The sequence below is a fragment of the Oryctolagus cuniculus genome, chromosome 1 (assembly GCF_051225735.1).
Source record: "Oryctolagus cuniculus isolate XC-2025 breed Fujian yellow rabbit chromosome 1, ASM5122573v1, whole genome shotgun sequence".
In the NCBI taxonomy this organism is placed as follows: domain Eukaryota; kingdom Metazoa; phylum Chordata; class Mammalia; order Lagomorpha; family Leporidae; genus Oryctolagus; species Oryctolagus cuniculus.
The window spans coordinates 160130648-160146262 of NC_142867.1; the positions used below are offsets into that span (position 1 = coordinate 160130648).

The 15615-nt window shown below is 40.3% G+C and overlaps 1 protein-coding gene across 6 annotated transcripts in view; it reads right to left on the reverse strand.

Annotated features, from left to right (window-relative positions):
* The window catches only part of SMC5 (structural maintenance of chromosomes 5), a 106903-nt gene that overhangs the window by 74857 nt on the left and 16431 nt on the right, over positions 1-15615 (reverse strand). For 4 of the 6 annotated variants that reach the window (XM_017341738.4, XM_008256276.5, XM_002708237.6 and 1 more), the window contains 3 exons: positions 3191-3353; positions 1900-2034; positions 472-612 (listed from right to left, as the gene is read on the reverse strand). In XM_017341738.4, the coding sequence (XP_017197227.1) occupies positions 472-612; positions 1900-2034; positions 3191-3353 (439 nt within the window). Of the gene's footprint in view, positions 1-471; positions 613-1899; positions 2035-3190; positions 3354-3917; positions 4031-15615 lie in introns of all 6 variants that reach the window. The other 2 variants (XM_089336843.1, XM_089336848.1) reach the window with 1 other exon arrangement.

Below are 15615 nucleotides of genomic sequence, written 5' to 3' on the forward strand. Positions count from 1 at the left end.
CCAAATGGGATGTCTGCGCTTTTACCTGCTATGCCACAAGCGCTGGCCCTACCACTAGTTTTAAAATCTAATGACAATTATTCCCATTTAACTTCAGAACAATTAATCATAAAATGTTCTTTTTTTGTTTCACCTATTACAAAGTAATGCATTTAGGCCAGTGCCGCAGCTCACTTGGTTAATCCTCTGCCTGTGGCGCCGGCACCCCGGGTTCTAGTCCCAGTTGGGGCGCTGGATTCTGTCCCAGTTGCTCCTTTTCTAGTCCAGCTCTCTGCTGTGGCCCAGGAAGGCAGTGGAGGATGGCCCAAGTGCTTGGGCCCTGCACCCACATGGGAGACCAGGAGGAAGCACCAATACCAATATTAATACCAAGGCATCTAATTTCATTACGTAGTAATTTGTGCAATCTTTGTAACCACTATGCCTCTTAAAAAAAGTACCTATCTTCACCTCTAATAATTTAATACTTACCACCCAGGGCCGTTTTGCTTCAAGCATCTCAATTAAATCTAAATGGCGCTTTCGTTCATAAAATCTTTCCACATCTTGTTTGTATCTTTCATTCCTCTGAATCATCTTCTCTAGATACTCAGTCTTCTCTTTGCAAGAAGTCTAAAGTAAATATTTGGTGAGTCATTAGTTTAGCTGAAGAGAAAGACAATTGGTCAAATCTTTTAACAAGGAAAAATAATCAATTCTAGTAAAACTTCACAATAAAGAATTCCACTAGGGTTCTTAAAGACTGAGTAGAAGTCACATTCACACCCAGGTTGTAGACTAGGCATTATAATGTATTATCAGTCATGTGACTATGAGGATGCCCTATCACATTTGAGCTAGGATTCCTCTTAACTAAAGGTAAAAGGTATGTGTCCCATCCACTCCCAGGGCAGAAGCAAATCACTTAATATGGGTAAAAGCTCAATATAACTGTGCAAGTAATATACAAATGAAGAAGTGTCATAATGTTATACACACCTCTGAACTAAGGACTTAGAAATGAGATAAAGAAAAGCTAAAATGTACAGCCTTTACAATGTGAATCAGCAAATACAAACACATCCTCAGAACTACAGATGCATGCTGGTCTTCTTCCAGTAGATGGTGGTAGTTTAGGTAAGTGTTTCAAGTGGGAGTGTTAGATTATTGGATGTAGGGAAGGGTAAAAGAATCAGAGCATCAGAAGTGGTATAAAATAAAATTATAAAGAGCTCCAAACAACTTCTTTGGTCACTGACTCAGAGGAAGTATAATAATAATAATCACAACAATAATAATAGAAATTGTCAAGTAAAACTATTTACACTTAAGAGAAGGCATCTGTTTATCAGATTTCTTACCATAAAGATTTGTTGAATTCATTTCAGTTGCTGGGACATAGAAAAAGATCCACAAAAATAAAATCTTTACAAATCAAATGGTATTCTATAAAAGGACACATGTGTATGTATTTGTATATATGTATGTTTATTAAAGGTGAAAATAAAAAATTTAACACTATTAGCTAGTTCCTCTCGTGCCACAGAAAAACTTCCATGAGAAAACTAGCAAAACAGAGAATTAGCCACACATGTTGTTTTTTCCAAAGCCTTACACAATGCCTGGCACAAGGTGTTTAGTAGAGATTTAATCAATGAATGAACAACACTATAACTTCCTGAGAGGAAAATCATACTATTATTGGCTTTTTAAAAACTCAACTGATAACATATATTTACTAAAATTCATTTATTCTCACATTTTTGTCACTGTAAATGTTGTTAGCAATACAATCCTGGGTGAAAAAAAAAATCACAAACATGAATATTATCAATGTATGGAACGATTACTCACTTTTCCACATTTGAAACATAAAAAGTAATAAGAGACAAGAGAAATGAATTACATAATTATGAATACCTCTAGTTGTTTTTCTTTTTCTCTGAAGTTTTTGAGCTCACAGTGATACCTGTGCATTTCTGGAGGACCAATTGACTTCTCAGTAGCTTCAAGGAGTTCAATTTTGCTGAGTTTAGCAAATTCTCCAACTTTGTCCTAGAGCATAAAAATTAGTATCAGCAACCGTTATTACTTATAAATATCTTTAAACGTATTTCACTCATGACCATATACTCATTTAAAAAAACTGAGATGTCACTCTTCATATAAATCAAGCATATTAACTGTCATCTTTTTACTTTAAAATTTATCTATGTAAATATTTATAGGTTGAAATGTATATATACATATAATAAATAGTTTTGGAATACAAGAAAAAATAACACACATCCCTGGACTGAAATGAACACTATCACACAACAGACTGAGCATTTGAAGTTTTTTAAATAAAAAAAGTAGTTTCAAACTTCTACTCTGGCAATACTACCAAGCTTTATACTTTTATTTAATTAGAATATATTTAATCAAGTCATTATTTTGTTTCTAGAGAAAAACTATAATGTAGTTAATAGAAATATTCAAAGACATTTTAAAGTCTCTGACCTATCATCTTAAATGTATTTTCAAGATTTTTTGTTTTTAATTAACAAATTAGAACACACAATTTTAGAAAGCTTATGTATAGATTACAAATTTTAGTGTATCAGTATTTTATGTAAATACATTAGTTAAAACCTAATAATAAAATTTTAAGTGTTTATAGATGGAAACACATAATTATCCAAGCCACTCTCTATAATGGAAAATAACACAATTTTAGACTCTTAATTAGAATTTTCTAGATTACTACAAATTTAGTAAGTATATTTTAAGAGTGCCAAGTTCAGCAGTAGGCACTTGGCCTGGTATTTAAGACAACATTCCACCTGGGTGTACCTAGGTTCAAAACTCAGCTGTGGCTCCTGTTTTCAGCTTCCTGCTAAAGCAAACCCTGGCAAGCAGCAGTGATGGCCCAAGCAGCAAGTTAGTGGCATCCATGTGGGCTACCTGGACTGAGTTCCCTATTACTGGCTATGCCTCTGCACCCAGACCTTGTGGGCATCTGTGGAATGAATAAGCAAATAGGAGCTCGCTCTTTCTGTCTGCCTTTCAGATAAAGATATGCATTATATTTTTTCAAAGAGGGTTGTTGTGTTTAACTTAGATAATAACCATATCCCTTGACCAGTATTTATATCTTATATGGCATTATAATTATACTCTTTTATAGCATTAAAAAAACTGTAATTTCCCCATCTTATTTCAATCATACCTGAGGTAAGAACTGGCAAAGATTGCCCACTTGGATATTCAAGGCTGCAACTTGCTCTTCTACTATTTTTTGGGTTGTAGATTTTTTGTTGATGAACCAAAAGGATTGATTTTTTGCCACATCAATCTCACGAGTGATTACAAGATTTCCAGAAGCCCTGAACCTAATTAGAAATAATATAAAAATTTTTAAAGTCACAATACATACATTAGTTTAGAAATAAAATTTCCCCAAATTCTCTTGCACCAAAGATGCCAGATAAGATTATTGAGGGTTCCTTTTTTCCCTTTTGATATTTGGTCTCTCCCAAGAAGGAATCTTGACATTTTATTAGTAATAATACCTTAAATGACTACATGTCATTTACTATTTAACAATTAAAATTATTTAAATTGTTAAATCTAAAAAAAGTCAATGCTAATTTCAAAACACTACCAGAGGAGTCACATAGCTGGAGTTATTTATTCTTTAATCATTACACTATTCTTCAATCACATGGTTGACTGCAATTCAAAAAGTGTTGGTGTATACCTTAAAACATCCACTACTTGGAAAATATATGAATGAAAACTGATTCTTGCAAAAGCACCTCCAGGAAACAAAACTTGCCCATACAGGTAGCCCACGGCTTCCTCACTAGGTAGTCCACTTTGAATTCAGAAGGAACTCTATCACACGGCTATAAAGGAACATAAAGCAAAATAGAATCTGAAAGAAGGGTATTTACTTATTTCTTGCTTTTAGAAGTACTACTGCTCCACACCTCCCATCTATTCATCCATCTTCTTCACTGGAAATCAGCAGCATGTGGTAGAAAGATAAATTATTGGTATCCAATGGCTAAATGACAATGATAATTTGTAAAAATTGTAAAAATAAGTATATTGACTCAGAACACTTTAAACAGTAAGATTTTAGGACTTGAAAATACTATTAAACTTTTATTTCCAGCAGAATGACTAACAAAGAGCCTTTATTGATACTGCTGCTGTAAACAACTGCAAATAATAGAAAATACCTTCATAAATATTTGTATGAATTATCATGAAAGTGAGGACTTCTGGCCAAAATCCTTAATGGAGGTGGAAACCAAGAGTGACTTTCACCTTGAGTACATCTGCCCAGCCAGGTGACTCTGGGGATTCACTTTTCATTATCTCATGGCAGAAGGATTATAGCAAAGCCCAGAGCTACCAAGGGTGGACAGTCTAACAGCAAACCACCCCGGGCTATTCCTTCAGTGTAAGGCTAATAAACTAAAACAACTTCATCATCATCATAAAGGGAAACTGTCTGTCTAAAGGATGGCTTGAACTATAAAACAAAGTCTCTACTGAGAGTTACTAATCACAAGACAGGCTCAAAGAGCTTCATATCTTAAAGTTACATCAAATACCTACAAGGCTCAAAAATCCTCAAGCCAAGAATCCTGTATATTGTGATTCTGAATTAACGTATCAATGGTTTCTGACAGTAGTTAGTAAAAATCTTCTGCAGGACTCTACCTTATCCCCAATAAATTAACACAAAGTTCAAGGAGAAAAGAGCAGCTCAATGGACACATACATGAACATGAACACCCACACCCACACACACCCACACACAGCATTAAGAACAGCTACTTCTGGCTGGGAGAACTGACAGGGAACTAGGAGCTGACGACTGGAGCCTGTTTACCTGACTATGAAATCACTGTGGCTAAGTGGGAGGGTGCAGTGTGTGGCTGGGACGTTGGGCAGTCACTGTGGGCGGCTCCACAGGCTTGGGGCTCCCTGATTCCCTGGTGAGGGTTACTACTGTGGGACCCCTTCTAATACCAAGGACTGCACGTTTCTTTTGTGTGGTTCTTGTAGCAACCCAAATCAATACTATACCCACTAGGACTAGCGCCTAGGCACTGGTCTCCTGAGAGGAGGCCAGTGAGAATATAGCAACAGAGCAGAACAAACCTCCCCTCTGATGGAAAAAAAAAATTTACCACACCCAACTTGGGTGTCACCTACCTTGGACACCCCTCACCCTGCAGTATTGAACAGAGCTCCCTGACAACATCCAGCACATGCCTCTGGTTATACACTAAGACTGGACACTTCACTAAGCCACATAAATATAGCCCAAAGATAAAAAGCCATCATGGGGGGGGGGGGGCAAGTATCTCAAAAATGCCCAATAATAAACACAGCAATTCAAGAAACAAGAATAAAGACAACATTACGCCTCCAAAGAACACAACACTTCAATACTAGAATGTGAAGCCGAAGAGACTGAAGAAATGCCAGAAACTAATTCAAAAACAATCATAGGATTACTCAGAAGTAATCAGAAGCAAATCCCTGAACTAAAGAAATTCATACATAACATGAATAAAAATTTCTCCCAAGAAATTAAGGTTTTAAAAAAATTAAAATGAAATATTGGGGGCCAGCGCTGTGTTATAGAAGGTTAAACCCCTCCACCTGCGGCAACAGAATCCCATATGGGTACCAGTTCGAGTCCCGGCTGCTTCACTTCCAATCCAGCTCCCTGCTAATGGCCTGGGAATGCAGTGGATGACAGCCCAAGTGGCTGGGCCCCTGCACCCACGTGGGAGACCCGAAAGAAACTCCTGCCTTTGGCCTGGCCCAGACCTGGCTATTGCAGCCACTTGGGGAAGGAACCAGCAGATGAAAGACCCCACTCTGTAACTCTGCCTCTCAAATAAGTAAATCTTTTTTAAAAAAATGAAATATTAGAAATGAAGAATTCAATAGAACAAATAAAAAATGCAGTTGAAAGCCTTAACACACTCAGGGGCTGGCGCCATGGCGCAGTAGGTTAATCCTCCACCTGTGGCGCCAGCATCCTATGTGGGCACCAGTTTTAGTTATGACTGTTCCTCTTCCAGTCCAGCTCTCTGCTGTGGCCTGGGAAAGCAGCAGAAGACAGCCCAAGTGCTTGGGCCCCTGCACCTGCGTGGCAGACCAGGAAGAAGCACCTGGCTCCTGGCTTTGGATTGGCGTAGCTCTGGCCATTGCGGCCATTTGGGGAGTGAACCAATGGAAGCAAGATCTTTCTCTCTGTCTCTCCTTCTCACTGTCTGTAACTCTATCAAATAAATAAATAAAATCTTAAAAAAAAAAAAAAAAACACACTCGGTGAGGCGTAAGAAAAAATATCCAAATTAGAAGATATATTTTTGTACTGGCGCTGTGGCACAGCAGGATAAAGAACTGGCCTGCAGTGCTGGCATCCCATATGGGTGCCTTTTCAAGTTCTGGTTGCTCCACTTCTGATTCGGCTCTCTGCTATGGCCTGGGAAAGCAGTAGAGGATGGCCCAATACCTTGGGCCCCTGCAGCCATGTGCGGTACCCAGTGGAAGCTCCCGGTTCCTTGGCTTTGATTCAACTCAGTACTGGCCATTGTGGCCATCTGGGGAGTGAACCAGCGGATGGAAGACCTCTCTTGAAGTCTCTAGCTCTCTCTGTAACTCTTTCAAATAAATAAAATAAATCTTTAAAAGGTTAAAAAAAAAAAAAAAGACAAATCTCTGGAAATTTTACAATCGACAAAAAAAAAAAAAAGGAAAAGAAATAAGAAAACCATCTTGAAGATATGTGGGATACTATCAAACGACCCAATATACGGGTCATAGGAATTCCTGAAGTCATGGAAAGACAGAATGGATTAGAAGGCCTTTTTAGTGTAATAATTACAGAAAACTTCACCAACTTGGATACAGAAAGGGCTATCTGAGTACAGGAAGCACATGGAACTCCTAATAGATACAAGCAGAAAAGATCCTCACGACACAATGTAGTCAAACTTTCCACAGTAAAACAGAAAGAAAAGATTCTAAAATATGCAAAAGAGAAATGCCAGATTACTTTCAGAAGATGTCCAGTTAGACACACAGCTGACCTCTTTTCAGAAACCCTACATGCTAGGAGAAAATGGCGAGATACATTCCAAGTCTTAGGAGAAAAAAACTGTCAACCTAGAATACTGTAACCTACAAAGCTCTCATTTATGAATGAAAGTGACATAAAGACCCTCCATAGCAAACAGAAATTGAAAGAATTTGTTACCACTCATCTAGCCTTACAAAAGATGTTTAAGGATGTGTTACACATAGAAACACAGAAACATGGTCATTCCTAATAAAAAAGGTGAAAGCAGAAAATTTCCCAGTAAGAGTACAAAGGAAATCCAAAGTAAATATAGGAATATTTATGGAAAAATGACAAGGCCAAGACATATCAGATACTTATCAATACTCACCTTCAATGTTAATGGCCTCAACTCTCCAGTTAAAAGATACAGACTGGCTGAATGGATTAAAAAAACAAAACCCGGGCCGGCGCCGCGGCTCACTAGGCTAATCCTCCGCCTAGCGGCGCCAGCACACCAGGTTCTAGTCCCGGTCGGGGCGCCGGATTCTGTCCCGGTTGCCCCTCTTCCAGGCCAGCCCTCTGCTGTGGCCAGGGAGTGCAGTGGAGGATGGCCCAGGTGCTTGGGCCCTGCACCCCATGGGAGACCAGGAAAAGCACCTGGCTCCTGCCATTGGATCAGCGCGGTGCGCCGGCCGCAGCGCGCCGGCCGTGGCGGCCACTGGAGGGTGAACCAACGGCAAAAGGAAGACCTTTGTCTCTGTCTCTCTCTCTCTCACTGTCCACTCTGCCTGTCAAAAAAAAAAAAAAAAAAAAAAAAAAAAAAAAAAAAACAAACAAACCCGGCCGGCGCCGCAGCTCACTAGGCTAATCCTCCGCCTTGCAGCGCCGGCACACCGGGTTCTAGTCAGGGCGCCGGGTTCTAGTCAGGGCGCCGGATTCTGTCCCGGTTGCCCCTCTTCCAGGCCAGCTCTCTGCTGTGGCCCGGGAGTGCAGTGGAGGATGGCCCAAGTCCTAGGGCCCTGCACCCCATGGGAGACCAGGAGAAGTACCTGGCTCCTGCCATCAGATCGGCGCGGTGCGCTGGCCGCAGCACGCCGGCCGTGGCAGCCATTGGAGGGTGAACCAACGGCAAAAGGAAGACCTTTCTCTGTCTTTCTCTCTCACTGTCCACTCTGCCTGTCAAAAAAAAAAAAAAAAAAAAAAAAAAACCATCTGCCTGCTGCCTACAAGAAACATACCTCAACAACAAAGACATCCACAGACTGAAAGGGAAAGGATGGAAAAAGATATTCCATGCTAACAAAAACCAAAAAAGAGTTGGCATAATCATCCTAATATCAGACAAAACAGACTTTTTGTTAAGAGACAAAGAAGGGCACTGTGTAATGATTAAGGGATCAATTCAACAAGATGTGACTAGAACAAGTGAATATACACCTAAATACAGGGCATTTGACTATTTCAAAAAAAGTGTTAATAGATCTAAAGGGAGACAGACTCCAGTACAACAGTAATGGGAAACTTCAATACCTAACTTTCAGCAATGAACAGATCAACCAGACAGAAAACCAGCAAGGAAAGTTAACTGACACTATAGACCAAATGGACGTAACAGATATCTGCAGAACTTTCCATCCTACAGCTGCAGAATACACATTCTTCTAACTAGCGCGTGGAACTTTCTCTAGGATCAATCATATGCAGGAAATAAAGCAAGTCTCTGCAAATTCAAAAAAACCTAAATCATACCATGTATCTTATTGGATAACAATGCAATGAAGTTGGAAATCAACAACTCAGGAATCTCTATAATATATACAAACACATGGAGACTGAACACATGCTCCTGAATGAACAGCGGGTCACTGAAGAAATCAAAAGAGAAATAAAAAAATTTCTGGAAACAAATGAAGATAATACAACACATCAAAACTTATGGGAGGGGCCGGTGCTGCGGCATAACAGGTTGGGCTGCCGTCTGCAGTGCCAACATCCCACATGGGCACCAGTTCAAGACCCAGCTGCTCTACTTCCAATCCAGCTCTCTGCTATGGCCTGGGAAAGCACTGAAAGATGGCCCAAGTCCTTAGGCCCCTAAGGGAGACCCAGAAGAGGCTCCAGGCTCCTGGCTCCTGGCTTCGGATTGGCACAGCTCTGCCTGTTGCAACCAATTGAGGAGTGAACCAGCAGATGGAGGACCAACCTTTCTCTCTCTCTGCCTCTCCTTCTCTCTCTGTAGCTCTGACTTTCAAATAAATAAATAAATCTTTAAAAAAATTATGGGATACAGTAAAAGCAGTGTTAAGAGGAAAGTTTATGGCAGTTGGTGCATACATTAAGAAACTGGAAAGGCACCAAATAAATGCATCTCCAGGACCTAGAAAAACAACAGCAAAGCAAATCCAAAGCTAGTAGAAGAAAAGAAATAATTAAAATTAGAGAGGAATAAACAAAACTGAAACAAAAAGATACCAAAAAAATCGGTGAAACAAAAAACTGGTTTTCTGAAAAAATATACAAAATTGACAAACCACTGGCCCAATTCACCAAAAAAAAAAAAGGGGAGAGAAAACCCAAATCAATAAAATTAAAGATGAAAAAGGAAACATAACAGCTATCACAGAAATAAAAAGAAACATCAGAAATTACTACGAAGAGCTGTATGCCAACAAAAAGGGAAACCTAGAAGAAATGGATAGATTCCTGGACACATACAACCTACCAAACATGAGCCATGAAGACAGAAAACCTAAGCAGACCCATAACCAAAAAAGAAACTGATCAGTAATAAAGACCCCCTCCCCCAACAAAGAAAAGCCCAGGATCGGATGGCTTCACTCCTGAATTCTAGTAGACATTTAAAGAAGAACCACCTCCAATTCTTCTCAAGCTATTCAACCAATTGAAAGGGAGGGAATCCTCCCAAACTCCTTCTGTGAAGCCAGCATCACCTAAATTCCTAAACCTGAAAAACATACAATAGAGGAAAAGAAGTACAAATCAATTTCCCTAATGAACACAGATGCAAAAATCCTCAACAAAATACTAGCCAGTTGACTATAACAACACATCAGAAAGATCATTCACCTGGACCAAGTGAAATTTATTCCTAGAATGCAGGCATGGTTCAACATTCCCAAATCAATGTGATATAGCACATAAACAAACTGAAGAACAGAAGCCGAATGGTCATCTCAACAGATGCAAAAAAAGCATTTGATAAAATACAACACCCTTTCATGATGAAAACTTTAAGCAAACTGGGTATAGAAGGAACATTCTTCAACACAATCAAGGCAATTTATGACAAACCCATGGCCAGCATCCTACTGAATGGGAAAAATTTGGAAGCATTCCCACTGAGAACCAGAACCAGACAAGGATGCCCACTCTTACCATTGCTATTGAATATAGTCCTGGAAGATTTAGATGGAGCCACTAGGCAAGAAAAAGAAATCAAAGGGATACAAATTGGGAATGAGGAAATCAAACTATTCTATTTGCAGATGACATGATTCTACATAAGGGACCCAAAAGACTCCACCAAGAGACTACTGGAACTCTTATAAAAGTTTGGTAAAGCAGCAGAATATAAAAATCAACACTCAAAAATCAATAGCTTTTGTATACACAGACAATGCCATAACTGAGAAAGAACTAAGATCCGAGCAGGCATTGTGGCGGGGAAGGTAAAGCCACCACCTGCTATGCTGGCATCCCATATGGCTGCCAATTCGAGCCCCGGTTGCTCCACTTCCAGTCCATCTCTCTGCTATGGCCTGGGAAAGCAGTAGAGGATGGCCCAAGTCCTTGAGCCCCTGCACCCTTGTGAGAGACCCGGAAGAAGCTCCTGGTTTCGGATAGGCACAGCTCTGGCCATTGCGGCAAAGATCTCTATGATGAAAATTACAAAGCATTAAATAGAAGATGACACACACAAAAAAATGGAAAAACCTTCCATGTTCATATATTAGAAGAATCAATATCAAAATTTCCATGCTACCAAAGTAATTTACAGATTCAATGCAACAGCAATCAAAATACCAAGAATATTCTCAGATATAGAAAAAATGATGCTGTAAGTCATATGGAAACACAGGAGGCCCCGGATAGCTAAAGCATCTTCTACAACAAAAACAAAGCCAGAGGCATCACAACACCAGACTGTCAGGGTCTCAAGCCCTGTGCTAGCCCCTGACCAGCAGGGGCAGCGCAAGCACTCCCCAACAAGGCGAACGGGAGAGAGAAGGTCGACGGGTGATGAACACACCACCACAAGCACCAGTGAGTTCTGTCGAAGCAGGAACCACTTTATTGAAGAAGTATGCAGGCTTATAAAGCTTACAAAAGACATGTGCAGTAGGGGAGCCAATCAGCGAAAAGGTCATGCAGGCGTGGATGGAGCATCAAGGGGCACCTTCAGCAAAGTATAGGGATCACGCACTGTCGACGAGTCTGGAACTAAAGTGGACCTATCCCTGCCGGTGGTCTGATCTTATGTAGCTTAACTGCAGCAGCCACAGACATGCCCCTCGAACATCTGCCAGGTTCCATATTGTAATGGAGATTTTACACAATGCCCAACACCAGATGTCAAGAAATACTACAGGGCAGTTATAAGCAAAATAGCCTGATAGTGGTACAAAAATAGATGGATTGACCAACAGAACAGAATAGAAATGCCAGAAATCAACCCATGCATCTACAACCAACGTATCTTTGACAAAGGAGCTCAAATCAATCCCTGGAGAAAGGACAGTATATTCAATAAATGGTGCTGGGAAAACTGGACCTCCACATGCAGAAGTATGAAGCAAGACCCCTACCTTACACCTTAACAAAAATCCACTCAAAATGGATTAAAGATCTAAATCTACAACCTGATACCATCAAATTTTTAGAGAACATTGGAGAAATCCTGCAAGACACTGGCATAGGCAAAGACTTCTTGGAAAAGACCTCAGAAATACAGGTAATCAAAGCCAAAACTGACAAACGGGACAACATCAAATTGAGAAGCTTCTGCACTACAAAAAAAAAAAAAAAAAAAAAAAAAGCAAAACTCAGCAAAGTGAAGAGGCAACCGAAGGATGGGAGAAATTATTTGCAAGCTATGCAAGTGACAAAGGATTCATAATCAGAATACATAAAGAGATCAAAAAACTCAACAACAAAACAAACAACCCAGTGAAGAAATGGGCAAAGGACTTAAACAGGCATTTTTCAAAAGAGGAAATCCAAATGGCCAAGAGACACATGAAGAAATGCTCAAGATCACTAGCTGTCAGGGAAATGCAAATCAAAACCACAATAAGGTCTCACCTCACCTCCATCAGAATGGCTTTCACACAGAAATAAACACCACATGCTGGTGAGGATGTGAGGAAAATGCACCCTAATCCACTGTTGTTGGGAATGAAAACTGGTAAAGCTACTATGGAAGACAGTATGGAGATATCTCAGAAACCTGAACATGGACCTACTACCATTTGACCCAGCCACCCCACTCCTGGGAATTTATCCATGGAAAATGAAAGAGTTATCTGTACTCCCATGTTTATTGTAGCTCAATTCATAATAGCTAAGATATACAATCAACCCAAATGTCTGTCAACTGAAGACTAGATAAAGAATTATGGGATATGTACAACATGGAATATTGCACAGTAGTTTAAAAAAATGGAATCCTATCGTTTGCTACAAAATGGATGAAACTGGAAAACGTCATACTTAGTGAAGTAAGCCAGTCCCAAATGGACAAATACCACATGTTCTCCCTGATCTGTGATAACTAATGGAGTACTTAAAAGGTAATCTATAGAGTGAAATTGACACTTGGAGATGCAATGACTTTGAACAAACCTTGTCTCCGCTGTTGAGGAATAGGGTTTTGTTTTTTTTTTTTTTCATACTATTTGCTGAACTCTACTTAGTATAGAGTTAACAATATGTGTACAAAGTTAACTGAAAATAAATCTTAGTAAAAAATAAGAATGGGAATAGGAAACGGAGGAGGAAGAAGGGTGGGAGGACAGGTATGGTGTCCAATTTCTAAATGCTGCACTAGAGCAATGTTTAGTTCTCAGATCTCTTCCTCATCTATTATTTACTCTGTTAGTGATTTCATCTAAAACACTCACAACTCTCCAAAAGCATTAAATTCAGCCCACACTTCTCGGAAGAGGACACTGCCTAAGTACTTCTCCAGGGGGCACATTTTCCTGAAATTAAGTGGGTGGCAGCAGTTCTGTGTCTGCCTATGCAGGCTAGGTGAGGGCACACCCTCCCATTACACACACACACTCTTGGTACCTGATGTTTTCCCGAACTTGTGAACTTGTGATAGCATTCGAACGGGCCTGCCTTTAAAGATATACACCACTGTTCTGTTCTCTGTCATGGATCCCTAGACCGGATTCCTTTAGCTTATTCCCACTATAAAGCTGATGTACAACTTTGCCTACAGTACTTGCTTGCATGCTTAGATTTTTGGACCCTAAGATAAAAGGTGCTAGTCAGCGGTTATCCGGCAGCGCTTTTTCTAAGAAAGGCTCCCATGTCCTGTCTCTTCTTTGTTGGTTCAAGACACTTCTCCCTAGATGCCAGGTTTTATATCTAATTGTCCATTAAACATATCTACCTGGAGCAGGTGTTGTGGCACTTCATAAGGTAAGCCACTGCTTGCAACGGCAGTATCCAACAACAGAGTGCTGGTTTGAGTCCTGGTTGCTCCATTTCTGATCCAGCTCCCAACTAATATGCCCGAGAAAGCAACAGTTGGCTCAAGTCTTTGGGCCCTTGGCACCCAAGTGGGAGACCAGAATGGAATTCCTGGCTCCTGGCTTCACCTAGCCAACCCCTATCTATTGTAGGTATCTGGGAAGTCAATAAGACAGAAAATCTCTCTCATTCTGCCTTTCAAATAAACAAATAAAATAACGTTTTCAAGAAAACTTTTTTTTTGGCCAGGCAGAGTTAGACAGTGAGAGAGAGAGTTATAGACAGTGAGAGAGAAACAGAGAGAAAGGTCTTCCTTCCATTGGTTCACTTCCCCAATGGCCGCTAATGCCAGCGCTACGCTGATCCGAAGCCAGGAGCCGGGTACTTCCTCCCGGTCTCCCATGCGGTTACAGGGACCCAAGCCCTTGGGCCATCCTCCACTGCCCTCCCAGGCCACAGCAGAGAGCTGGACTGGAAGAGGATCAACCGGGACTAGTATCCGGTGCCCCAACCGGGACTAGAAGCTGGGATGCCAACGCCACAGGTGGAGGATTAGCCAGGTGAGCCACGGCGCGGGCCTCAAGAAAACTTCTACCTCAAAGTCTAGCAGGCACTTCCAACTTCACTGGGTTTAATTTCAGGAAAGTACTTCTTTTGTTTTTTTCAACATTTCAAAAGTGAGATGCACATTTCAAACTATCTGTGCTACCACTGGTAAGATTTTACAACTTCTGATCTTACTCCTAAAACCTTCTATAGAATTTTCTCCCTCAGTAACTACAAACTCTACCTATCAGCATGCCATATACCTTGGAATCCTTCTCGGCGCCTCTTTCCTCCTCACACATCCTATGTCTCATTCATGACAAAACCTAAACTATTATTTGCTCCCTCACTGTCTATTTTCCACACAGTAATGCAAGTGTTCTGATCAATATTTAAATTATATATTTCTATTCCTCTGCTCAAAACCTGGTGGCTTCACATCCTACTCAAAATTAATGGCACATCCTTACACTGGCCACAAGGCCCTGAGGTAGCTTTAACTATTCTTTCACCTTCAGTGTCATCCAGTCACACTGGGTACCGCTTCAGAGCCTCGGCATTTGTAGACCCCTCTACCTGCAGTGTTCTTCCCCAACATACGCTGGGCTCATTACCTTTCCTCCTTCCGCTCTTTGTACAAGCACTCTTAGTGAGAACTTTCCTGAACACACTGTTTAAAAATGCAGAACTTCACTCTGGCACTCTATCCTCCTTTCTTGCTTTATATTTCTACCTAAAATTAACTGCCATGTATGTTCTGCTTACTTATCTGTCCCTTTCACTTTAATAAATTCCTTAGGGCAGAGTAAAATATCCCAAAGTGCAAGTACTCAAAAAAAGTTTGAAAAATGACCACACAGATGTATGTCAGAGATTATTCTACTCAACCTATCTAATGAATTTATGAGCAGTTAATGCATTCACCCAACAGCAACATCATTTCAACAACTAATGACTGGTTTATGCTTGGTACTCTCAAGGTCATGTGGACTCTAATAGAACAAGTGATCATAATGTAACCATGTGGAATCTGTGAAAAGGAAACTTCCCCTTGTGCTAGATTTGCTAAGAGGAATCTACTTAATGGCCACTGCTTAGATTACTAGTGCCAGCAGCTATACTATGTCAAGAAGCTTAACTATTCAGCTAACTTAAAAAAACAAATGAATTTTGGTATTTGGGAATAAAAAATGAGGGATACATAAGACCTACAGCCATTTATACTGCACTTTTGAAACTTAAAGGCTACTACACACTCCATATTTTATCAATATACCTAGCTTAGTATA